This window comes from Phocoena sinus, chromosome 4 (genome assembly GCF_008692025.1).
Source record: "Phocoena sinus isolate mPhoSin1 chromosome 4, mPhoSin1.pri, whole genome shotgun sequence".
In the NCBI taxonomy this organism is placed as follows: domain Eukaryota; kingdom Metazoa; phylum Chordata; class Mammalia; order Artiodactyla; family Phocoenidae; genus Phocoena; species Phocoena sinus.
In genome coordinates this window covers 51,969,772-51,997,402 of record NC_045766.1, presented here as the reverse complement: position 1 = coordinate 51,997,402, position 27,631 = coordinate 51,969,772, and the positions used below count along the sequence as shown (strand labels likewise).

General features: G+C 36.8%; 1 protein-coding gene and 1 pseudogene across 5 annotated transcripts in view; one reads left to right on the top strand and one right to left on the bottom strand.

Moving 5' to 3' along the window:
* The first annotated feature begins 4,807 nt into the window (after window positions 1-4,807).
* On the top strand, window positions 4,808-5,185 carry LOC116752613 (annotated as a pseudogene).
* Window positions 5,186-19,713: 14,528 nt separating this feature from the next.
* NLGN1 (neuroligin 1) overlaps window positions 19,714-27,631 on the bottom strand; it is an 898,609-nt gene continuing 890,691 nt past the window's right edge. For all 5 annotated transcript variants that reach the window (XM_032630383.1, XM_032630380.1, XM_032630379.1 and 2 more), the window contains one exon: window positions 19,714-27,240. In XM_032630383.1, coding sequence (XP_032486274.1) covers window positions 26,418-27,240 — 823 coding nt within the window. In that variant the 3' untranslated portion in view covers window positions 19,714-26,417. The remainder of the gene's footprint in view (window positions 27,241-27,631) is intronic.

Below are 27,631 nucleotides of genomic sequence, written 5' to 3'. Positions count from 1 at the left end.
TATTTCCTCTTTGATTTCTTCAGTGATCACTTCATTATTAAATAGTGTATTGTTTAGCCTCCATGTGTTTGTATTTTTTAAAGATCTTTTCCTGTAATTGATATCTAGTCTCATGGCGTTGTGGTCGGAAAAGATACTTGATACAATTTCAGTTTTCTTAAATTTACCAAGGCTTGATTTGTGACCCAAGATATGATCTATCCTGGAGAATGTTCCATGAGCACTTGAGAAAAATGTGTATTCTGTTGTTTTTGGATGGAGTGTCCTATAAATATCAATTAAGTCCATCTTGTTTAATGTATCATTTAAAGCTTGTGTTTCCTTATTTATTTTCATTTTGGATGATCTGTCCATGGGTGAAAGTGGGGTGTTAAAGTCCCCTACTATGAATGTGTTACTGTTGATCTCCCCTTTTATGGTTGTTAGTATTTGCCTTATGTATTGAGGTGCTCCTATGTTGGGTGCATAAATATTTACAATTGTTATATCTTCTTCTTGGATCGATCCCTTGATCATTATGTAGTGTCCTTCTTTGTCCCTTTTAATAGTCCTTATTTTAAAGTCTATTTTGTCTGATATGAGAATTGCTACTCCAGCTTTCTTTTGGTTTCCATTTGCATGGAATATCTTTTTCCATCCCCTTACTTTCAGTCTGTATGTGTCTCTAGTTCTGAAGTGGGTCTCTTGTAGACAGCATATATAAGGGTCTTGTTTTTGTATCCATTCAGCCAATCTGTGTCTTTTGGTGGGAGCATTTAGTCCATTTACATTTAAGGTAATTATCGATATGTATGTTCCTATTTCCATTTTATATATTGTTTTGGGTTCGCTACTATAGGTCATTTCCTTCTCTTGTGTTTCGTGTCTAGAGAAGTTCCTTTAGCATTTGTTGTAAAGCTGGTTTGGTGGTGCTGAACTCTCTCAGCTTTTGCTTGTCTGTAAAGGTTTTAATTTCTCCATCAAATGTGAATGAGATCCTTGCTGGGTAGAGTAGTCTTGGTTGCAGGCTCTTCTCCTTCATCACTTTCAGTATGTCCTGCCACTCCCTTCTGGCTTGTAGGGTTTCTGCTGAGAGATCAGCTGTTAACCTTATGGGGATTCCCTTGTGTGTTATTTGTTGTTTTTCCCTTGCTGCTTTTAATATGCTTTCTTTGTATTTAATTTTTGACAGTTTGATTAATATGTGTCTTGGCGTGTTTCTCCTTGTATTTATCCTGTATGGGACCCTCTGTGCTTCCTCGACTTGATTAACTATTTCCTTTCCCATATTAGGGAAGTTTTCAACTATAATCTCTTCAAATATTTTCTCAGTCCCTTTCTTTCTTTCTTCTTCTTCTGGAACCCCTACAATTCGAATGTTGGTGCGTTTCATGTTGTCCCAGAGGTCTCTGAGACTGTCCTCAGTTCTTTTCATTCTTTTTTCTTTATTCTGCTCTGCAGTAGTTATTTCCACTACTTTATCTTCCAGGTCACTTATCCGTTCTTCTGCCTCAGTTATTCTGCTATTGATCCTATCTAGAGTGATTTTAATTTCATTTATTGCATTGTTCATCGTTGCTTGTTTCGTCTTTAGTTCTTGTAGGTCCTTGTTAACTGTTTCTTGCATTTTGTCCATTCTACTTCCAAGATTTCGGATCATCCTTACTATCATTATTCTGAATTCTTTTTCAGGTAGATTGCCTATTTCCTCTTCATTTGTTAGGTCTGGTGGGTTTTTATCTTGCTCCTTCATCTGCTGTGTGTTTTTCTGTCTTCTCATTTTGCTTATCTTACTGTGTTTGGGGTCTCCTTTTTGCAGGCTGCACTTTCGTAGTTCCCGTTGTTTTTGATGTCTGTCTCCAGTGGCTAAGGTTGTTTCAGTGGGTTGTGTAGGCTTCCTGGTGGAGGGGACTAGTGCCTGTGTTGTGCTGGATGAGGCTGGATCTTGTCTCTCTAGTGGGCAGGTTCACGTCTGGTGGTGTGTTTTGGGGTGTCTGTGGCCTTATTATGATTTTAGGCAGCCTCTCTGCTAATGGGTGGGGTTGTGTTCCTGTTTTGCTAGTTGTTTGGCATAGGTTGTCCAGCACTGTGGCTTGCTGGTCGTTGAGTGAAGCTGGGTGCTGGTGTTAAGATGGAGGTCTCTGGGATATTTCCACCGTTTAATATTATGTGGAGCTGGGAGGTCTCTTGTTGACCAGTGTCCTGAAGTTGGCTCTCCTACCTCAGAGGCAGAGCCCTGACTCCTGGCTGGAGCACCAAGAGCCTTTCATCCACACAGCTCAGAATAAAAGGGAGAAAAAGTAGGGAGAATTAGTAGAAGTATGAGTAAAGAAAGAAGGAAAGGAGGAAAGGAAGGAAGGAAGAAAGAAGCAAAGAAGGAAAGAAAGGAGGGAGGGAGGGAGGGAGGAAGGAAGGAAGGAGGGAAAGAAGGAAAAAAGACAGAAAGAAAGATGATACAGTAAAAATAAAATAAAGTATAATATAGTTATTGAATTAAAAAATATTTAGAAAAAAAAAAAAAAAAGGGACGGATAGAACCTTAGGACAAATGTTGGAAGCAAAGCTATACAGAGAAAATCTTACACAGAAGCATACACATACACCTTCACAAAAAGAGGTAAAGGGGGAAAAATCATAAATCCTGCTCCCTGAGACCACCTCCTCAATTTGGGGTGATTCGTTGTCTAAAGGAGGGAAGAAAGGAAGGAAAGAAAGAAAGAACGAAGGTAAAGTATAATAAAGTTATTACAATTAAACTTAATTATTAAGAAAAAGAATTTTTAAAAAAAAGTCATGGACGGATAGAGCCCTAGGACAAATGGTGGAAGCAAGAGTATACAGACAGGATCTCACACAGAAGCATACACGTACACATTCACAAAAAGAGGAAAAGGGAAAAAAATCATAGATCTCGTTCCTAAATTCCCCCTCTTCAATTTGGGATCATTCCTTGTCTATTCAGGTATTCCACAATGCAGGGCACATCAAGTTGATTGTGGAGCTTCAATCCGCTGCCTCCGTGGCTGCCGGGAGAGACCTCCCCCTCTCCTCCCTGCTCTCACAGCTCACAGGAGCTCAGCTTTGTACCCGGCCCTGCCCCTGCGCGCAGATCGCTGGAGGGCGTCTGTTTTTTGCTCAGACAGGACGGGGTTAAAGGAGCCGCTGATTCGGGGCCTCCGGCTCACTCAGGCCGGGGGTTGGGGGATGGGGGAAGGAGGGGCACTGCGTGCGGGGCGGGCCTGCGGCGGCAGAGGCGGCGTGACGCTGCACCGGCCTGAGACCTGCCGTGCGTACTCCCGGGGAAGTTGTCTCTGGATCCCGGGAACCTGGCAGTGGCGGGCTGCACGGGCTCCACGGAAGAGGGGCGCGGAGAGTGACCTGTGCTCGCACACAGCCCCCCTGGTGGCGGCAGCAGCAGCCCTAGCGTCTCCCGCCCGTCTCTGGGGTCCGCGGTTTTAGCCGCGGCTCGCGCCCGTCTCTGGGGTTCGCGTTTCCCGCCGCGGCTCGCGCCCGTCTCGGGGGCTCGCGCCCTCAGCCGCGGCTCGCGCCCGTCTCTGGAGTTCCTTTAAGCAGCGCTCTTAAGCCCCTCTCCTCGCGCACCAGGAAACAAAGAGGGAAGAAAAAGTCTCTTGCCTCTTCGGCCGGTGCAGGCTTTTCCCCGAACTCCCTCCCGGCTAGTCGTGGTGCACTAACCCCTTCAGGCTATGTTCAAGCTGCCAACCCCAGTCCTCTCCTGAGCTCCGTCCAAAACCAAAACCCGAGCCTCAGCTTGCAGCCCCGCCCGCCCCGGCGGGTGAGCAGACAAGCCTCTCGGGTTGGTGAGTGCTGGTCGGCACCGATCGTCTGTGCAGGAATCTCCCCGCTTTGCCCTCCGCACCCGTCGCTCTGCAACAAGCTCTTTACGTATCACCTTTACTCTAGTATGATATTCTTTCCTTGAGGGAAGGAGCCTATTTTATTCATCTTTGTATCTCTTACAAAATCAAACCCAGCCACTCTTACTACATACTTAGGTCAATGAACTAAATGTATATGATATAGTATATCCATTATCTGTTTTATTAGGCTTTGTCACAGCCAGACTGGCAGCATCTTTGGGACAAGGCTTGAGACTTTTTGCTTTCCTACTAAAATAAAAATGAAGTTAGTTAAAGTATTACAATCACATCTTTCTGTATGTTTTGCTTTTTTAAAGAGTTCTTTAATTTACAAAAATTCATTTGAATATCACAACATCCTATATCAGTAGGCTGCATTGGTGTAAAGAAAAAAAAAAAGATCTTTTACATGGTCTTAGAGTCAGTCAGACCTGAGTTTGACTTCCTTCTCAGCTATGTGTAAGCTATGGGATCTTGGGATAATTCTTTAATCTCTCTAAGCCTCAGTTTTCTCATATTAAGGCTAAAAATTAGTCTTACAGAATTGTTGGGAGGAAAGAGTGACATGTGAGTATAAAGACATGTGATACATATCTGACACTGAACATAAGTGAAGATACCTCTCCCCATCACACTGCCTAGGAAGTAGAGCCTTAGATGGGCTAAAAGATTGTCCAAGGCCACATGGCTGGCAAAGGATTGCAAACAGTAACAAAACCGGGAGTGGAATCAAAGCGTATGCACATGCCTTTTCCCTTGTGCTTTAACTCTGGGCTGAGACTGCACATTCCTGCAGGAAGCTGGAAATTCCTCACCTTTGCTATCATCCTGCTACCATGCAAACGCCATAATCTAAGATACCACTGCAGCCTGCTGCTTCCTGCTGTGATGATGAATCTGAGGTTCTCAGGGGTTAAGAGACTCGTCCAAGGTCAAACAACTATTTAGGAGCCATGTCTACCTTATTGCCCTAGCTCTTGCCTCGTGTGCCTGAGACACTTTGGTTGAATCTGAATGGATCCTGGGTGGAGGAGAGAGCTGCAGCTGCGGGAACAGCAGCACTAAGCCTAGCTCCAGAGCATCACACAGAAAGACAGCAACTTGGTATCTCTTGGCAAGCCAGCCTCAGAACACTATGATAAGAAGGAGGAGGAGGGTAATTAAGACGAGGAGAGTGAAGACTCAGAGGGCAATGAGGTCATCCAGGATATGGACGAGATGAATGATTACAGTGAGTAGCCTGATGATGGAGAGTCACTGAGGGGGACCTGGAAGACAACAGACAGGATCAGGACCAGTGGATAATCGAGGTAGACAGGGCAGGGTAGCCCCAGGGAGATTCCACGCCAGCCAACGTGCTCCACACCCCATGCAGAACCAGCTGCTGGTTGTTTAGGAAAAACAAAAATGAAACACAGCAAGAAAGACTTCTGCTCACCTGTTCTACTCATGAGGAAATGTCACACTCAAGCCATCTCCGATTAAGAAAATACAAATAATAAAGTTGTAGGTAATTTATTAAATTACAGAGATTTATCTGTTTCTCATGAGTGAATATCTAGTTAACATAAATTGGTTAAAATCATACATCCAGTAATTGAAATTATTACCCATGAAGTGGAACTAGGGAGAAATAGATATTGACCTGTAATGCATTCCACTTCATCCCAACGCATTCTTTCTGCCAACTGCACTCTCTCTTCTTCCCATACTAAGATTTGTACAACTTAAGTTGGAAAAAAGTAAGAAGTGTGTTTAGTGAAAAAAAATAAACCCTTACATGCATTCAACCACTATGCTCCAGTATAAGGAGCCTGGAAACCCTTTGGATGATTGGCTATTTATGATCTCATGGAAAGTGATCAGAAGTAAAAGAAATAAGAAATATATATGGGCTTGGAGCTCCTGTGATGTCATAGAAATGTTTGCTGGAAGGATTTTAGGAGATAAAATTCAGAGCAGTTTCTGAAATTTCTGTGCTTTAGATCAGAGCTTCTCAAATTTGTGAGGTAGATATGAATTACCTGGGGATCTTGTGAAAATGCAGACTCTGATTCAGTAAGTCCTGGGAAGTCACTAGTTTTCCCTTCTCTCACAGGCTCCCATGTGTGCTGATGTTGCTGGTCCTCAGACAGTACTTTGAGCGATAGGGCTCTAGACCATGTTAACCATTTCTGGGTTGCTGAAACACTGAGATCCCCTAAAATAATTGCTAATATTTGCATTTTGAAAATAGTGGTTTTATCTGGATTAATGATGGTGTAGAACCAAAACATGAGTCAAAAGTAAACTCCAGGTTGAGCTTCAGTCATAGTGAAATCAGCTTTAGGACTTGTCTTAATCCATGTGAAGATAAGCCTACATTGTTTCTCATGTCTGTAAGTGCTGAATTATTCATATGAATGCTTCAGAACAGCCTTCTATAAATCAAATGGCGAGAATTGAATTGGGAATTGTAGTGGTGAGAAATTTTGAGCTCCTAACCTGATTTACCTGGGCACACTCTCAGTTATCTTTCTTTTGTTCTGACCTAATCATTCCTGGTGATTTAGCAGCACCTAAATATAGCCCCAGAGACTCCTTCATTGCAGTATGTGATTTTTAAGCTCTTTGATTTTAAAGCCTGGTCAGGTGGATGTTAGAGTCAAAATTGAAGTCTCAAGGTGTCATGTCAGAGACTTTATAGAGAAGGTTTGCAGTTGGTTCATCCAAATGCTTTTACTTAGTTCACAAGGTTGGGCTAATATGACTCTCTCATAACAAGTTATTTGTGATAAAACACCTGATCCGACTCGTTTGACAGCAATATTTTATTATTCCTTTTAATGAAAATACAATATTCTCCCCACTTCCCCTCAGGACTACTTGGTTTATGTAAGGATTGAAATATTTTATATGGATGATAATCATTCACGTCTGTTGATTTTCTGTTGATAAATAGATCCTGAATATTAGAGACTAAGAATTTGACCAAGAACCCTGATACACTGATTAGAGTAGTAAGAAACTGAGCACATTGCAAGTTACAAGCAGAGCTTTAAAAGTAAGTTGAAATAATTGTCAATATAATACAAGTGTTTTTTGATGATATAACAAAAAGGTTGGCCTTTGATAATGCGTTGTCTTAATTGCCTCGCAAGGTTGCTGTGAGGATCAAATAGGAAAGTGTCTTTGAAAGTGATCTATAAAGTCTAAATAGTATTTCTGCCTTAATTTTCCCCTTCTACCAATCTATTTTACATAAGACCACCACAGGAGTCTTCTTAAATCATCAGTTTGATGTCATCATTTCCAAGTCCAAATACCTCCAGATGGCCATTCCAACCTCCTTCTGATGAATTGGGTTTGGCTTCCCTTGGCATTTAAGAAACCTCATGCTACCTTTTTCTAGTCTTATCACCAGTTATTTTACTGTTCTAACCTCATATTCCAAGGCTGTTGGGTTATATCTGATCTCCTCTGAGTTCCTGGACCATATTTTCCACTGTCTCCTGGATATCTCCATCTGGTTGTTCCATAGTGATCCTAATTCCAAAGTGTCCCAAACTAAGATCATAACCTTTCCTTATATATTTCCTATTATCTATTTAGTTGCTTAAGCCATAAAATGGGGAGTTTGGGGGGGTTGTTTTGTTTTTGCTTTGTTTTTTTACCTACTCCTCTCTCACAAGCTCACTGTCAATGAGCGATGGGAAGTTTTCCTTTACCTGCCCTTCTCTCATAGGCACACCCTCTGTGTTACCCATATCCATTACCTCTATCATATCTATTAACTCTATCAGATATTTTTTTCAGGCCTAATATCCTGTGGTTCTTTTAGTGAACAAATATTTATGAATCACCCGCCATGTGTTGGCTATTGTATACGTTTAACTACAAATTTGGTGGCTTAAAACAACACATTATTTTACACTTCCAGAAGTTAGAAGTCCAACATGGATCTTACCAGGTTAAAATCAAGGTGTAGGCAGAACTGTGTTCCTTCAGGAGGCTCTAGGGAGGACTCCACTTCCTTGTCTTTTTCAGCTTCTAGAGGCTGCCTGCATTCCTTGGCTTGTGTCACTTCCATCTTCAAAGCTACTGATGTTGTTGGTCCAGCCTTTGCTTCTGTTGACACGTCTTCTCTGACTCTGACTCTCCTGCCTCTGGCTTTCACTTATAAGGACACTTGTGATTACATTGAGGTCACACCTGGATAATCTCTCCATTTCAAAATCCGTAGCTTAGTCACGTCTGCAAAGTTACTTTTGCCGTATTAGGTAACATGTGAACAGGTTCTGGGGATTAGGACATGGATGTCTTTGGTGGGGGCAGAGGTGGGTAGGTGAACATTATTCCATCCACCACAGCTATCTTCCTAAGCAGTGTGAACAAAAAAGTCAACATGATGATGTAGTTCCTGCCCTCAAGGAGATGAAAGACAAAGCAGTTAGATGAGTGGGCAGCTACAATATTCTGTAATTACTGCTGTGGAATTATAATAAAAACTCTAGAATTTCTTTGGGAATCAGGGAAGACTTTGGAATGAAGGGATATCTAAGACATGACTAAAATTCGATTTGAGGTTTTTGTTACATCTTAGGAGGGAGAATAATGGCACCAAAATAAGTGTGGTATAGCAATTTAGACTCTAATAACATCAATCTGATTCTCTCACTTTTACAGTGGTCATCAGACTGGCTTAACATAGATATTAGTTCTGCTGCAAAGATACAAATATGGGTACTGTATGTATATACTATGTTTATACACATAATCTTCATGTATATGCAACATGCCATTTAACAGCTAATATAAGCTATAGAACCAATACATAAATGCAAGGCACTTTTCTATGGGCAAAGGGGAATAGCAAATCAGGCACAAATTCTGCTGTCCAAGAGCTCACAATTCAGAAGGGATACAAGACATGGGCATACATCTTTACAAAAATATGAGGGAGAAAGAGATGACTGTCATAAGAGAGATATAGATATAATATTGTGTGTATACAGGGCTGGAAGGGAGTACTTTCAAGTTAGAGGAAGCAGGGAAGACTTTGCAAATAATGTCTGATTTGAGCTGGAGTATTGAAGGATGGGTGGTTGGGCTTTGGTTACATTGGCGATGAGAGAAAATGTTAAAAAGTCATGTGCTCCACATTGCTCTTAAGTAGAGGAGAGGAACGTTCCTGCCAGATATCTTTGAGTCTTTGAAACATCAGTTGAACAGATGTGAATTCTAATTACAATTTCACCTGTACCAAACAGAATTATTCACACATTTCTATTGCTCCCACCAAATCTTCAGAAGGATTTCTGCTGCAGTCTGGTAAGGAAAATGTATAGAAATAACTCACATACTTCCTTGTTAGAAAAGGAAAGATTAAGAAATTCCCAAGGGGGAAAAGTACTATTACTGAACATTTTCTAGAGGAAACACAGAAAAATTTGGAAAATTATTTTACAATAAATCATTTAGTACATATTAAGCACTGGCACTCTGCAAAACACTGTGATAGATGATATGGGGAATACAAATATTTTAAGACATAGTCTCTATTTTTAATCCATCTATTTTGGGAGAAAAAACAAGAGATTGAGTACATGATAAAGCCATGTATGATTCACGTTACATGGCTAGGAGATAAATCGGATCAATTCTAGTGGGTCTGATTTGGGAATGCTCATGAGAGAGAGAACACCTGAGTCTGACCTGGAAGAATAAGCAGGGTTACAGTAGACGAAGGCATGGTCAGAGGGCTGGAGGGAGGGTAAATTTGTAGGGATGAAGTTCAGGCAACTAGAGCTGCAGGTGAAAAATCACAGAGGTAGAATAGTCAAGTCATTTTCAGGGACCTACATGTCATTTTCTTTCCCCAAATCTGAACTGAGCAGTAATCGTGGGGAGTGAAACTGCAAAGAAGATGGTCCCTGACTGATGAATTTATAGCCTTGAGGAAGGTACAGAGAAAGACAGTCAAGTAAAGTGTGATTTATATTGTGGCAGAGACAAAACAGAGAGCCCAGTTTTTGCCTAGTTTAGAAGTCACCAAGACCAGAGAGCTACCCAGAGGATGTGGTCCATCTGAGCTGAGTCCTGAGGGATAACTTTGAGTTGGCCAAGCAAAGAGAAGGAAGATGGAGATGTCTGTGCAAAGACCCAGAGCAGAGAGACCAGGAGCACAATGCATTTGAAGAACTTCAGAAAATTTCTTTGTGGTTGAAGTCTAGGCTTTTGGGAGAAGAAGATGAAGAAGCTTATTGATGGTAAGCAGCAGCTGGATCATATAGGATTTTAGAGACAATGTAGAAGGCTGTTTTAACTTCCAGATTAGAGTGATTGAGAGTCAAAACTATAAAATGTCACTGGGGATTAATAAAGACGTTACAGATGAGATAGATATGAGATACATGAAAGGAGATTCCTTAGAAACCTGTCTAACTGGGAGGGCACTAAAAGTGGGCTCTACGAATGCATTGCTATAGAGAACAATAAGGAAAACCCACTCAGGAGTAAAGTCGAGGTGAGAAAGACTAAGTAGTGCATCTGAGGAGAAAGGGCAAAATAAGTTACAAATAGGAAAAGAAAGGTTGGGGGCCATGGAGGGCAGGAGAAATGAGGGAGAAACTCAGGATTTGCAATGAGATGTTCATTTGCATAGAGGTGAGTGTAGACAAAACTATGTAGAAGGAAAAAAAAAACCCACCAAAATAAAAAGGTAGGTAGAAGGTAGCCTTTGCAATGGAGTCACCTTAGCTGCGTAAATGCAACTTGATGGATCTTTTTCTCTAATGTACAGAAGAGTGGTTTGACAATTTGACCAAGATATTTAAGGCTGAATCCTCACAAGAAAAAAGCAATCTCATGAGTCTTAATTCACCTCTCCACTTTACTGTTTTTTTTGGTCCACATAGCAAAGAAAGGACAAAATATTTTCTGATAGATTAGCATAGTTACCTCCATGTCAAATGTATATAGAGCTATAGTATTATGTTTCTTGGTTTTTGGTAAAAAGAACTTTCTGATTTAGGACAGGGAAAGAAAATGTAATTTAACATAGAATTTGAACTGTGGAAAATTCAAGGGGAAATTGATGAGATTGAATCCTATCAAAGAATACTGTCTTGATGACTACTTCCTTCCTCTTAAGAATGATGATTTGTCAGCTTCAGCTCTAATTTTGGGGGGCCTCAATCTTTTCCCATAGTTTTAGAGCCCTTGAAACAGACATATGTGCTTACTCTTCAAAGAACCTTTTGGTTGCCAGGGGGGAAAAATACTTAAACTTCTGTCTCTTTAACACATCTTTTCACATCTGCTGGGCATCCCAGTTCTTTCCCCTTTCCCTTCCTCACCTAACTCCCCAAAAATGTTTTATTATAAACTGTGCACACGTTGCTAAGCTCTTTTATTTTGTCTCCCAAAACACTGTGTAGACTTTGTGTAGAACAGCAACCTGATGTAGACATAAGATATATGAATATTAAGTGTACTTAAATCATCAACTAAAGGGTTCCTTCTATATACAGTCTTGCTCACACTGTACCCAGTTAACCTTTTATCACTTTTTAAAACATACACAGCTTCATGGCATGAGCTCATTCATCTTTGCTAAAAGGCTTCATGGAAATCTGAACAAAAGTAGTTTCCATTAGATATTCTCCAACTCTAATGTGGATCCTTTCTTTTATCACTTCCTTTTAGTTTTTACTTCTTCTTTTTTTTTTTTTTTTTTTTTAATTAGCTAATAGCTGTTCTTAAGCTCTTTGGGACTTAGAGTAAAAAAGCATAGTTATAAGTCATATAGCATTAGCAAAGTGTGGTCCCCAAGAATCAATCTCAAAAAAGATGGCCAGAAAATTAGAGTTGCAATAGACATCTTGGGCAATGGGTAAAGAAATTAAGCAAGCAATTAAATAAGATCTTTCTCAGTAGCAGGGGAAAAAGTGATTAGAGGACTGTCTATTGCTGTACAATTTGGGAAGAAACTCAAGACCATCATGTAGGGTATCTTAAAGATGTCAAGACAACCACTCTTGTCTTTAAGATACCCTACTTGGGAGACATCCCATGCAATCTTGTGGCAACATTTATTAAGCATTTGGTTTAGGTCTGTAAATCCAGGTGCAGGTGAAGATATACTTTTGTTGTTGCTTTTTCCTGACTCCAACCTAGATCAAACTACTAACCCACCACAATACTTTTCTTACTACTGATTTTCTTCTGATTATAGGCCCAGCAAATTTGTTATTTTTAAGCTAGTTTGATAGTGAGTAGCAGTTAGAAAATATGGTCTGTAGATGTAAATATACTTAATAACCCAAAGCCCTATGATGGCACCCATGTGTAGACTGGGATCATAAGCCAGAGGACCTTCCCTTCACTGGCTAGATAGTTATAAACTCCTTGGGAATTTCCCATCTGGTTGTAAGATGTCACATACTAAGGAAACAGGTAGGTTTCAGTCATAGGCATGGAAGGAGACAGAGGTAGTAACGACCTACATGTGGTTTAGCTAACATCTTGCTCTTCTAAAGTCTTGTAGATTTCAGTAGCTAAAATTAAAAAGTTCTCGGTTTCACAATACAATAACTTTCATTTTACTCAGGTCTGAAATGAATTAAAATCTTGACTTAGCTGGGGAAAAAACCCCAAAAACCTAAATTCCTCCTTACCTGTCACATCAATATAAATTTCAGATGGATCAAAAACTTGAACTATAAAGAATGAGACTGTCAATACAGAAGATAATATGAGCAAATTAAAAAAAAATATTGGAATGCGAAATGTATTTCTAAGCAAGACACAAAATCCAGAAAATATAAAGGAAACACAACACACTTAAATAACAAAACACAAACATTTCTGCCCAGCACAAAATAACATAAAATTCAAAGGAAAATTGAGCAAAATTATTTACAACACGCATGACAAAAAGTACTGATTTTATTTATCTGTAGAGAGCTCTCATAATTCCATATGAAGAAATTAATAAAGAAATAGAAAAAATATACAAAGAAAGACTTTTAATATAAAAAGAAATACAATGGCTTATAAGCATAAGAAAAGATGCTTTACCTCAATTTAAAAATGCAAATTAATACAATAATGACATTCCACTTATAATAAAATGGAAAAGATAAAAAAGTGATAATTACATTTTTGGCCATAGTGGAGGGAAATGGGTACTTTAATACACTGTTGGTGGGAGTGTAAATTTGTATAACATCTTTGAAAATCAATCAGGAAATAGTCAAAAAAGAGAAAATATCCTTTGATCCAACCTTTCTACTTGTAAGAATTATCCCTTAAGTGTACTTCCATTCATGTGCACAAATATATGTTCAAGGATTACATTCCATTTCTTATAGCACTTTTTGTTTTTCTCTGTATCAACAATGATCATTTTATTTGTTGCTTAGTTTTCTACATCCTTCTCAAATTCAGCAAAAAATTATAAAATCCATACAAATGACATTCTTTTTACATGATGAAACATATCAGATACTCCATCAGTTTCAATTTTATTCTACAGACCTCTCTATTGGGGTCCCCAGCATCACACTCTGAGCGGGACTGGTTGTTCTCTGGCCTCCTGAGCAGTCGTCCTGGCTTTTCCCTCCCTCTGTCTCCTGGATCCATGTCTTCTTGGACTGATACGTTGGACTAATATTTTGTTTATATATAAAATTCTAAGTAGATCATAATTTCCCCTAAAAAATGTGAAGGCATTTGTTTCCAGAGCTGACGTTGAGAACCACTTCTCTTTCTCTCTGGAAGCTGTAGAAACTTTTCTTCTGATGCCCTGACATTTCATGACTGTGTGCCTTGATGGGGTGCTCTTTCCATCCATTATACTAGACAGTTGGTAGGCCCTTTCATTTAATAAACTCATGTCCTTTAAGGCTGAAACATTTTCATGTATTACCTCTTTTATTATAATTCTTTTTATTTTATTGTAAATTATGATACAGGTACAGCAAAACCTCATGAAATAAATGTTTATTTAATAATACATCATTGTAAGAAAAATACTCTGGAAAAAACCACCCAGATTAAGAAATAAAACTTTGCAGACCACCTCAAAAGTCCTCCACATGCCCCGTCCTGATCACAACTTCTTTCCTTTCCTTTAAATTAACACCATCTTGGGTGCTTGTTACCTATCTTGCTTTTCTTTATAATTTTATCACCCAGGGATACTTCCCTAAGCAGTTTTTTTGTTTGTTTGTTTTTGTAAATTTCTTTTAATCTACAGAATATCTCACCATATTTTTTTCTTGAAATTTATTCATTGAAGAAGCCAGGAAATTTAATTGATAAAATATCCTATAGTATGAATTTTGTTGTTTTTATCCCCATGGTGTATTTTAAGCTGCTTCTTTGTCCTGTGTATTTCTTAGTAGTTGGACATAGAGACTTCATCAGATATAGGTTCACTTTTGGGTGCAAGACCTCTTCAGAATTGGTGCTATGAATTTCCATCCAGAGGCACATCATGACTGGTTGTTTCTATTTTTATAATGATACCAATGCTCAATAGTTAGCTCCATTAATTTATTGGAAGTGAGAAAATCTGAAATTCTAATACAATGATCCTTCTTTTATTAGCTGAAATAATTCTATAACGAGTAAATTCCTTTCATCTATGATTTGGCTACCTAATTACATAGTTTATAGAAGAATGATAGGACAAATTCTTTAATGCTTCCTTTTATTTATCAGTTTTCAAAACGAGTTGAATTCCAGTTATCCTCCATAAGTGACAGAAGAGTTTTTTTTTTTAGCTGTTACTGACTTATGGATTTCAATTTGATTTGTTTCAATCAATTGAAATGATCCTTGTTGATACTCAAATCGTCCCATCTTTAGATAGTGAGATCTTCAAGGAGGCTCCTGAGTCCTTCTGATATATTTATAGAATTCTTTGACAAGATGTTCCAGATTCATCTCGGACAGTTTGTTCCCCAGGTGTCTCTCTCTGTTTCTCCCTCTCTCCTTCTTTCTCTCTCTCCCTGTGATTTGCTTTTAAAGTAGTGACTGTTATTTCAAGACCACAATGTGAGCTCTGGAGATTCTCATTGCTACTGGCTTGGTCATTATTTGCTTAACTTTTTTTTAGTTTTTATTCTGACACTTCTACTTTAAAATCCAAACCACAGGGCTTTTACTTAACCTATCTTGCATCAGAATATCCTTTCTTCTACATTAAGATTGCTGGTTCTGTACAGATGAACCTGTTTGCAGGGCAAAATTGAGACACAGATGTAGAGAACAAAAGTATGGACACCAAGGGGGGAAAGCAGCCGGGGGTGGTGGTGGTGTGATGAATTGGGCGATTGGGATTGACATGTATACACTAATATGTATAAAATGGATAACTAATAAGAACCTGCTCTATAAAAAAATAAAATAAAATTCAAAAATTCCATAAAAAACTATTGCTGGTTCTCAAAACAGTGGGGATGATAGAATTAGCATATCACAATATTCCTCACTTGTAACAGTTCCTCACAGGTAACAGTTTCAGTGTAGCAGTAGCACTATTACCAACACCAATATGATTACTGAAAGTAATGCAAATTTTTGCATATGATTTTCCTATTCTCACATTTTTTATAAATGTATTATGTCTACATTGTCAAAGTATATAGCCATTGTCTAATGTACTGTCTACCTTATAACGCTCATTTAGTCATAGTTCTTTAAGTGACTATATATTTAGTGTTCATCATAAGTCCTTACATCAGTGTCATCCTTCTGTTTGTCTGAGGTCACTTTCTGCTAAATTTCTCAAGAAGTGTTCATGGAAACAATATTCCCTAAGCTCTTGAATGTCATTAATGATTTGTCTATGGCCTTCATACTTGTATCTTAAGTAAAGTTAGTTTATGGCTCAATATAAAAATCATTGGCTCGCATTCTCTTTCCTTGAGCATCTTGCATATGCTACTCAATTTTCTTCTGGCATAAAGCGTTGCTTTTGAAAACTCTGATGATAACCTAATTATATTATGAGACTATCCATCATAAGAGACTTGATCTTTTTACCTGGCTGTGAATGCCCAAAGAATTTTTTTCTTTGATATTCAATAATCTTAATAGAATATGTCTTAATGTTAGTCATTTTTTATCAGTTTTCTCAGATACTCAGTACATCCTTTCAAAATGTAATTTCAAATCTTTTTCTATTACATTGAGAAAATTTTCTTTAATTATACTTTTATTGTATTTATTTTGTTCTCTGTTTTGGTTTTCTTTTTGGAAGATTCCATATACACATATGTTGAGTCTTGTTTGTCTACCTCCTTATTTGTCATTTATACTTGAATCCTTTTTCTTCTTTCTTTTCTTTTTTATTTTTGGACCTTTTCTCCTTTTTACCTCTATTTGTCTTGAGGCATTTTTTAAGTTTCTTAAAGCATTCTTTGCTCTTGTGTTTCTTTCAATTTAATCTTCACGTTTGAAATCATTGTTTCTTTTATTTACAATTATTTCTTGAGTTCTATTAAAGCACTTTTTAACCTTTCTAATTCTGATTTATGTTATTATTTATACTTCGTATTATTTCCTTAATATCATTTATCTAATTTTTATCATCCAAAAGCTTTATAGAAATCCCAATCTGTAATCTCTTCTTCTATTCTTCTTGTTCTGATGGATTTATGTATTTTTCATCTCTCATATTTTTGTGAGGATTAGGGAGAGGGAAGAAACAAAGACATGTTTTCAATCCACAATATTTCATCAGCCCCATTTTTCTTGTGGGTTATTTTCCTATTATTTACAGGAGATTTCTATTCAACTCATTAATTAATCTTTCATTGCTTACATATGTTGTAAATATTTACTTTCAGTGTGTGCTTGTCATCATTAAAAAAACCTTAGGTATTGAGATTTTAATTTCAATTCTTATCCTTTCATTTATAGTTTATACTATTTTATTTCTTGTTTAATAAATTCTTCCCTACTTCAAGATGTGACAATATTTTCTTATGTGTTCTTCTAAAACATTTAAAGTTTGCTTTTCATATTTATATCTTTAATTTATGTGGGATTAATTTTTGTGTGGTAAGACATAGAGATAATTTTCTGTCATGTAGGTAGCTACTTTTAGCTGAAGAATTTTTCCTTTCCTCTTGATTTGTAGTGTTGCTCTGTCATACACCAAATTCCTCCTTTTTCATTGATCTATTTATGAGTTCACTGTTTTTCTCCATCTGTCTCTCCTAATTGATACTACACTGTTTTAATTACCACAGCTTATTAGTAACTCTTGAAATATGGTAGGTGAAGTTGTTGCTCTTTATTCTTTTGCTTCGAAATGATCTTGGTCATTCTTGACATTTACCCATCTAAGGTCTGGAAAGAAACAAATATACTCTGCTGTAATTTTGATTAGAGTAGTTTGGATTCATGGATAAATTTGAAACTTATTTTTATTTACTTCAGTTATCTCATAAAGCAGACCTACTGTGCTCCCATGGAGCATTTCCAGATAAGTTAAAAAAGAATATATACATATTCTCCACGTCCAGACATAGGCAATGCACATTTGCACCTGTTTATATGTGAATGGAATATTCATAGAAATATATATAAAAACTAGTAACTGTCAATGTTTCTGGGGAAGGAATTGAGATCTGAAGTGAGACATGTTTACTTTTCACTGTAAAATATGTTATACTATTTCAATTTTTCTACTTTGTTCATGAGGTAGTTTTTCTATTAAATGATCCCATTTGAAGAGTACGGTTGTCTTGCCTAAGCCAGCATCTTAATTATGACAGATGATTAGTGTAAGAATTGGGGAAAATATTGAAGTGGCAAAACCACATTCTTTTTTTGTGATATCTTCTACCATTTACCACAAAGCTCTAGCCACTCAGAAATCTTTAAATAGAAGTTCTAGGGTGATTACCCCAATTTTCTTACTAAAGATGACTATGATGTCATTCAAATATTTTAAATGGCAGAAAATCAATTCTTCAAATTTATCTGATAATGTCTCAGGCTATGTGTGTAAACAAGATGAATAATTAATCATTTGGTTGCTAGTAATGGGTGAAAAAGGCTATAGTTTATTCACTTTTCTAGCACAAATAGCTCAGTGACTTGTATGTAAATGATCTTTAATAAGTATCTTTTAAAGAATGAATTAATGAATAGGTGCATAGAAAATGATTGATAGGTACTGTGAGGGTGTGTGGTGGTTTGTTGTGGGGTGTAAATACAGAACCTAGAATATAGCAAGTGCTCAGCAAATATATCTATTGCTGTTCTCAGTACTATACATACTACTTCTATTCCTATCACTCCAGAGCTTTGTCCTCAACTTAACTCTGGACAGTATTTTTTGTTAATGATCTGGGTAAAGATAGAAGGATGTTCATCATTTTAATGGATTTCACTCCTCTTGAATGGAAAGAACTTCATAGGCTAGAACAATGTGCTGAATCTAATGAAGTGTCATTTAATAGTGTTCAGTATCCTAAAGATGAGGTAAAACTCAAATTATCAAGGACAGGGTAAAGGTAGAATTTCCTTGATGGCTGTATGTGTAAGATTTTAAAGAGTCTTAGTAAGGAGTATGTCTCAGCCTGAATTACTAGTGTGCTATGGCCACTAAAGAAGATGATACTATCATAGATTTTATTTTAAAAAATATTTTCTACAATGAGGACACTTATAGTGGTGTTCTGTGAAGTAAAGATCAACCTATACTTGAAACATTTGTTATGTTCAACTCTTGAGATCATACTTCCTGAGAAACTTCGTTTGGTAGGATATTCAAAAAAGTGTTCAGAATGGTGTATTGAAAATAGAAATTCTTCCTTTGAGAAGAGAATGACTCATGGAAGATATAATAGCTGTCTTAAAATATTTAAAAGGGGGCTTCCCTGGTGGCGCAGTGGTTGAGAGTCCGCCTGCCGATGCAGGGGACACGGGTTCGTGCCCCGGTCTGGGAGGATCCCACGTGCCGCGGAGCGGCTGGGCCCGTGAGCCATGGCCGCTGAGCCTGCGCGTCCGGAGCCTGTCCTCCGCAACGGGAGAGGCCACAACAGTGAGAGGCCCGCGTAACGCATAAAAAAAAAAAAAAAAAAAAAAAAAAAAAAAAAAAAAAAATATTTAAAAGGAAGTCAGATGATGGAGACTTTGTGACTTTTAGGGAAAAAAAAAAAGAACAATAGATCAGTATAAGGAAGAAAGTCCAAATGGTCCCAAACGTAGCCAGCTGCTTTAGAATTCCTGATTCATGGTATTGTGCAATGATAGGGTTCACAACCACATGTTAGGATTGTAGTAGAGGATTAAGGAATTAGTTACGTGGTTGGATCAGGTAAGCTTTAAGCTGAGTATTTCGTATTCCATGATCTATTTTGGCCTAATATAGGGTGACTTCAGATATGGCCATATGTATTATTAGGAAGGATTATTATACACCTGCCTCTGTTGATGGACTTGCTCAATAGAATTCATATAATATTGTGGGAACTGAACAAATGTTGTTTTATCTTTACTATTTTTAGACCTATCAAATAGATAAAACAAGATGTTGCATAATGATGTGATATAGTTGGTAGCACAAAAGGTGATCTGAGTAGTTTAAGTGTTTAAAACTATTCCTGGGGCTTCCCTGGTGACGCAGTGGTTGAGAGTCCGCCTGTCGAAGCAGGGGACACGGGTTCGTGCCCCGGTCCGGGAAGATCCCACATGCCGCGGAGCGGCTGGGCCCGTGAGCCATGGCCGCTGAGCCTGCGCGTCCGGAGCCTGTGCTCCGCAGCAGGAGAGGCCACAGCAGTGAGAGGCCCGCGTACCGCAAAAAATAAAATTAAAAAAAAAAAAAAAAAAGATAATAAAACTATTCCTAGTGTGGCAATAATTGTTATTGGGTAAATCACAGAGTTGGTTCATGTGTCTAACACTCAGTACATTGTCTGGCACACGTTGGGCACCACTTGTTGAGTGAATGGATGGCTAATTGCTCTCATTGCTTGATTAGTGATCACTAGCTTCCAACCTGCCCGAAGCACCATTTATTTAATTCACCTTAAGACTTTCCCCACAAATTCTACATCCTTGAAGAAGGAGGTGTACATAATAATGGGAGAAGGCATGGGAATGGAAGCTGCAGGAACTGGTGGGGAGATCTCTGGCAGTTCAGAGGAAGTCAGCTCTGAGAGTGAAGCTGAGTGTTTTCAGGAGAGAAATAGAAATGTTTAAGGGGAGATTCAAGGCAACTCTCCAGGATGGGGGCAGTAGAGAAAGTACTTCAAATTATGGCACTCCACTAGAAAATATTGCTTTCATATGAACATTTATAGAATATATTTGGGACATCTCTTTTGAACTCAAAAATAACATTCTGTAACCTGTAAGGAAATGTAAAAATGTAATGAAAAAGTGTAATCATATAAAACAACATGAAATCCTACTAAACATCAAAATCCTTTTGTGGAAACTGAAACTCTTAGAATGTGTTTTTGAACTGTTTGTTTATTTGGTACTGATGGCTATATGTGGTCACAGAGACCAGCAAGGCCATGACAGTTCTATTTAGCAGTTTGAAAATATTGGTCTTTAGACCATGCATGGGGAAATTCTATGATGTCCTAATTGTTTACTGTACTCTTATCTTGGATGATAGTCAGATGAGAGATGTCCACACTTCACTTAGTCTTCCCTATAGAGATCATTATTGATTAGATTGTACAAGACGAGAAATACATATCTCTAGATTTTATTTTTGTTTCTAGTGACACAATTTGACAAAGACTTGTATCAACGATTAAATTTTGTGCCTCTTCCTAAACATTATGAATCTTGTTCTCTAAGGACAATAGATTATGGTTTAAAGGGATTTATTTAAATCCCTTCATGCTCTTTTTAAGTAGCTGTCATATATCTCTGCTTAAAAAGAAAAAACTATTTGGAGGCAAGAAGTCATTAATTAAAAATTGAGAAGTTTTTCTTCCTTTCTTTCTCCCTGTTTCCTCACTCCTTCCTTTTCATTTTCTCTTCCTCCTCCCACTTTCCTCTCTCTTTTCTGACAAGCTGTGTAACAACTGTATCCAAGTTCCCAAACTTTTTGCTCTCCAAATTCTTTCCCTGCCTTCACCAAGAGGTGAACAGACCTTAAAATATTGTTTCCATGAAATCAGAACTGTCAGCACATGTGTGGGCAAGAGAAAGGAGTTGCAAGGGAACATTTATCTTGGAAATGTTTTTGTGTGTGTCAAACAGATGAAATTATTTCTGAGTTTAAAAATGGTCAACACAACTTGGAAAACATGGCAATATTTATTCATGATAATAAACCTGTTTTTAATGAAATCCATGGACGTCCAAACACAAACTGAGTCATGACAACCCAATGGCCTTTTGTTACAAAAAACATGACATATGTCCCATTAATTTGCTAAATGATACGAGTGCAGAGAAGGATGAATCAAAAACACTAAAATCCTTTTAAACACACCATCTAATATAGATATCAATTCTGGAAACGGCATTCAAAAATAGTTCCTCTGCTTTAATTTCATCTGCTGATTTTTTGTTACTGTACTTTTACAAATTTCTTTAAAGCTCTAATTGTCATCATTCATTTCAACACAAAACTGCTAGCACTTTGGCTTGACTTTTCATAGAGGACTAAATTCTATCACACTAATACATATGTAGGGAGGTATACAATGTCATTTGGAAATATATGAGTCTGAAAGGGCCATCATAAATATCCTACAAACTATATAGTTCATAGGCTATATATACCACATGGTATATATGATGGTTGACTAGATAAAATTATATACCTGTCTGATTTGATTGTCCCTAACAACTTCAGACTTCTTTTACATTAAAATTACTTATTTGGCAAAAAAAGTTTAAGTTTGCTAGAGATTTAAGTTTCCACACGTACAATTAAATCAAATTCCTAAATAACTGTTGCTTTTCAAAAATTCACCTTGCTCTTTTCCAGAAGTCATTTGGACCCATTTGATAACATACAAAAATCAAACTAAATGCAAGAAAAGACCTTTCTAAATAAAATTTTCTTATTGTTAACTTATAACATGGTCACCCTATTATAACTTTTAAATTGAATTATTAGGATCTGCAGATTTAAAAAAGACAATAATCATAAATAAAATCCTAGAAAGAAAGGCACTTATGCCCTGCACATGGTTATTCCAGTCTGTAGATGCTACAACCCTTTTCGAATGGAACTGGTTTCTGGCCTGCATACAAATACAGCAAAGCGCCAGAATAAAATAATATCAGAATGCTTGTGAAAAATAATCAAGTTTGTTACCAAATGTTTCACATCAGTAGGAAATTTCTTTAGAGACTTCTGATGGAAATTTGAAGTGTATGCTGTTATATCAAGTGCAGGAGAGGTATAAGGCTGTTGGAGAAATTTCCTTAGTTTGTTGACTCAAAAGCCAAAACAATCGTTGTAACAAAAAGCTTGACAAGGTAATTAAATGAATGATAACAAAATCTCATCAGGGAAGTGCCCATTAATTGAATTTATTTGGGAGCATGTTTCACATGTATAACCAAATTATCTAATTTTCACTCATATTAAAAAGTGATAGTCTATAACAACTAATTACTAGAAATGAGGGAAAGGCCAGTACTTTGAGCCAATAACACAGAAGAAAACAAATATCAAAGGACTGCCACCATATTCGACAGCTTCCTAAGAATCCATTCATCATTTTGCCCTATGAAAATATTTCTGTGAAACTCGCCAAAGAAAAGAATCCCAGTAATTTATATGTAGTAGTGTCTTTAAAGCTGGAACACAAAACCACATTCTCTGAATCCTTTCATTACATTAACATGTGTCAGGATAAGTGTGCCAACAGGTGAAATAACTGAGAATAATATGTTATAGATAAAACAATTGAGTTCTGGTATTTCTTTTCTGTAAGAAGATTAGTGCCATCCTTGTTTTCTTCTTTAGTATTACGTATGGTTGATTTTTAAAAAAATTTGTTGCTGTTTTTATGTTACACAGATAAAAAAATTGAATTAAAGAATTATTATGGTCAACTTTTAAATTTGAAATGAAGAATGAAATAATCTATACTTTACTCAGATTTTCTACTTTGAGCTATTAGCATGATCTCTCCAGATTCAAATTGGGTATTTTTAATGCTTTAGCAAATGACTTTCCAATTTCCTAAAGTTAATAATGAAACTCATGATATATCTGTAGCAGTCAACTAGATTTTGTTCACAGTCGACATATTCAATAAAAATTTAAAACTATGAGATCTGTCACTCTTATATTGCTAATGCCATCCTCTAAAACAACATTAATCTGTTGGAAAACATTTGGCAAGAATTTTGTATACTAGCAAGACAATGAAATAAAGTCAATTTTGGCTTAATGTTTGTATAAATTGTAAGCAGCCTTGACTATTTGCAGTTTCATCAGAGGCAGGAAAGTCTGAAGTAATAAGTGATGACAGGAATATTCTTTCAATTTTGCAACGTTTTTTCTAAAGAAAATTATCATAAATAAATATACTTTAAACATTGAGTAAAATTTCATAACAATATTCAAAATATTTCTTGCATTTAAAATTTATGTTTCAGCTTTAAAAACAGTTCTTAATGTTCTATTTATTGTGGGACATGATTTTACATTCAGAAAACTAGCTGTTGTAATTATAAATCTAGCAACTAACACTCATTCACAATGACTTCATCACGACCTGAAATAGTAATAAAACTTAGAGCTGCTTTATCTTCCACAAAGTTGATGCTACATTAATTTAAAAAAAAAGAATAGGGCTATGCTTTGTTTTCCTAAATCATTTCCCTAAATTAGTATAAAATAGATGCCTGTTATGGTATAGCTATGTAGATCAAGTAATAGATAAGTTTAGAGCAACAGATAGGTAGATAGATATAAATATGGCCATCATTAAAATAGAATGGTTTTGCTAAGTGAAGTAATGCATGTGAAAGATTTCATTTATATCTTATTTTGTTGTCATTTCTATTTCAGTTTTTATCTTTTGTTTAATCAATACAGTAAAAGACAGTTTTCTGATTAAACAATATTTCAGATGTTAAAACAATTCTTTTTATTTGTTTACACTGGCAGTTCACAGTCTGAAAGCATAACCAATCAGGCAAAAACTGCACGTAGACTGCTCTGGATTTTGAAGACTTTTTGCTTCTAACAGATTTTTATTTGAAGTTACGGAGCAATATCTACATTTTACTGATAGTTAATAATTGGGAGGGGGAATTATAAGTAAACAAATTCCTTGAAAGAGAAGATTTTTATCTTTAGTGTTAGCTTAATGTCTTGCTCAGCACTTTAAAATTTTCTTAGAAGGATAACTTTCTAACCACTACTTTATGATAATTTAATCACCCTTATATTGTGACCCTAGCTATTCTATTTAATGAATATTGCACATTTATTTCCAATAGACCTGTTCCTTGATGATCAGAATTGGAACCTGTGTTTCTAACTGAAAACAATTGGCACATTTTATTTCCACACCACTTTCACATAAGAGGTATTTAAAAATACAAAGCTAGAATTTTTTTCATGAGTTCCTGGGCTTAAAAATTCAAAATATTAAAGTTTCATCTTAGATGAGACTTGCCTTTAAATATACGGTGTGTTTTCTGTAGAAGTTACCTATATGTCTTCAAAAACCTGACTTGTCTAGAAAAATGACTCTCTGAGACAGACAGTCATGTTTCTTTTTCTGTTGTTGTTCTTGTTTTTTAAAAGAAGACAAAACAGCAATAAACATTTTAGCTCTTTAATGAGCAAAGATCATGTCTCTTAGCATTGGACTAATAGTCATTATTATCTTTATTTCACGCAATGACCAGTGACATGGCCAAGATGTACAAAGTTGTTTCCATCAAGTAGTATACAATTTTTTTTTGTATAATAAGCTTTCATTCTTGAAAAAGAGTAACTGAAAAGAAAGGTTTCTGTTACTGCAGTTAGTTTGTCAGAGAAAGTTCTTTGCATTATCTTACAAACTATCAAAATTGCTAGTCATCTGAAAAAATGTAAAAAAAAATCACATAACTTTAGTCTAATAGAAATATAGTACAGGTAAGAGAGAAAGTATCAGGATGTGCTCTTTAAGTCCATCTCAGTTTTTTTTAATACAAATGTACATCTGATTACATATACAAACATTTGGAAAGGTCTGTGATATACTGTTACTGGTAAACAACAGGGGGATGAAGAGTTTCCTGTGGTCTTAGAATATTCATTTAAAATCACACGCATGTGTAAGACTAAAATCCTCCAGGTGTTGACTCTCCTTTTAGGTTTTGCATCTACATTGCACTCTACTGAGATTGCGTGAATAAATTCCAGTGAATGAACCTCAGTGAGAAAGATAAGTGACGTGAGAAGGGACATAACTTTATATTGAGTTATTATTAGTAAACGTTTTGTCATGCAACATGAGTAAATCAATGAACTGAGAACTGTAATCAGAGTGGTAATTTGGGGCATCCTTATATCATAAAAGACTAGTAAGTAACTCTTTGGACACACTTCACCTTACCAAAAGGAACAAAATACAGAGTAACAAAAACCACAGCAAAGTATAGATCCTGTAACACATGTCCAATTAGGGTTATATTTCCATGAAGTACTTAGATGGGAATGAAAAGAATATTAAAAATATAGGAATTTTTTTTTCTGGGATTCATATCAGCGAGTATTCACCACTATACCTATAGTTTCTTCAAATACCTTTCATAACTAATTCCGTCTATTATCAAAACTACTGTGAATTATTTTATTGTAATTACTTTTGCCCCTTAAAATCTTCTTTAGGTTCTGCCAATTGATGGAGGAAGCTTCTATTAAAAACTCCAATGGGATGAGAAGAATTTTAATTACAGCTTAATCAGCAGCACAGCCACCAAGCATATAAATTATCATGCACATCGTGCTAAAAATATCCAGTTTCCTTTATCCCCACAACTTTATACTGACAGCACTTATGTGATAATGTTGTACCTGCCAGTCTTTAAACTTCGTTGTTTTACTGGCAAATTTCAGCATGAGCCTCCGCTAAGGCCATTAACAGCATTGGTGCTTTGTGTACTTATCCAAATATGTAAATATGGTCTACACAATAAAACAGCTCCAAATAAAAACTGGTGAAAATTATCTGACATTCCATTGGTGTGTCCCTTGTGCATATTCATGGTTGTTTTTTAAATTTTTTGTATTTTATATTTCAGACATAGTTCTTTCCTGTTTGGTGTTCCACATGCCTAATTCCATCATGTAACATAAATCTTCAAAAAATTAATTCTTGAATGTGAATGAAAAAGTATCATTCAGAACAATTGCTTCAAGCAATTGAAATTCATTTTTAAAGTTGATTTGTGTATATATGTACAATTCATGTTTTTTCCAAAGCCCCCAAAGTTCTTGATATGTATATTCACATAGTATTCCTCCTTATTTAAATAGTAAGCGTCTTGTAGGTTGAAAGCCAAGGAATCTTCAGTAATCGTTTACTGCAATCCATCAAAAAAATAGAGTTTGCTTCTCTTATCTGGCTATACCCTGGTTGTTGAATGTGAGTGGGGGTGGGGATGAGGATGGGGCAGAGTATTGTTCTGTCCTCCGGTAAATGTATTGAATGTGTGTAAGGGTTGAATCCCTGGTATAGTGTTGGGAATCATTGTAATGGTGTTGGGTGTCATTAAGGGAACATCATCAGGTGACCTCCTCATAGCTAGTGTGTAATCTGGGGGGCAGGCGGTCCGAAGAACCACCTCATGTGGATGGATGGACTCACATTCATGATCCAAATCGGTGTGCTTCATTTGGAGGGACATGATCTCCTCTTCTTGTGCGTGGGTCAGATCATTCGTAGTCGTGCGCTGAGGGCTGCATCTCCTGTGAACATCATGTCTCCTCTTATCCTTTTTGTAGTACAGGGCTGCAAAGGCCAAGATGTTCAGAAACAGCAGTGATGCTCCAACTGCAATAGTGACGCTCAGCTCTGTTGAGTAGTCCCTTTGATCCACTGAAAATGGACTCGGTTGTTGTTTGGGATCATCCTGCTTGGCAGTGGGAAAGGCTGATGTGACAGATACAGAATTTTTTCTCGTAGGTCTGAAAGTGATGTCAGTTGATGGCACTTTAGTTGTTGTCGAGGTATACTGAGAAATGTCATTGAGATTATGCAGATGAGGTACCAGCTCCAACCAGAGGTTTACTTTATTGGCTCTGTAATGTTCTTTAACTCTTGGTTTTAATCCAATATGGAGATAAAGTTGGTCTTTCTGGGAATATCTGGTCCATGCTACTTCTTCAAAGCGGTTGGGTTTGGTATGGATGAATTTTGTGTCTTGAGGGACTGGTTGATTTGGGTCGCTAGAAAAGAGAAATTATGAGAAAAAAATTGTTTTATTCTTTTAAAAATCAAAACAATACTGGTTTAACATCTAATTGAAGAGGGTGAACTCAGCCAGGCTTTAGACTGTGTTTTAACATAACTTGGGTCAATTTAGAAATATCGATCCCAGCTCAGGCAGGTTGTTGGATGATAATGTAGTATAAGTAAGTCTCACATTCTTGTTCTCTCTACCCACGGGCTGCTATATACCCAAAGATTTAAAAATTCATGTACATATGAGTTGTCTCATAGGCAAGCTAGCAGAGACAGCAGTGGAAAAAACTTGGCATTTGGAATTGGCAGGTGAGGATTTGAGTCCTGATGCTGCTGTACACTAAACATATGACTATCCAGGTAAAGCTCTCGTAG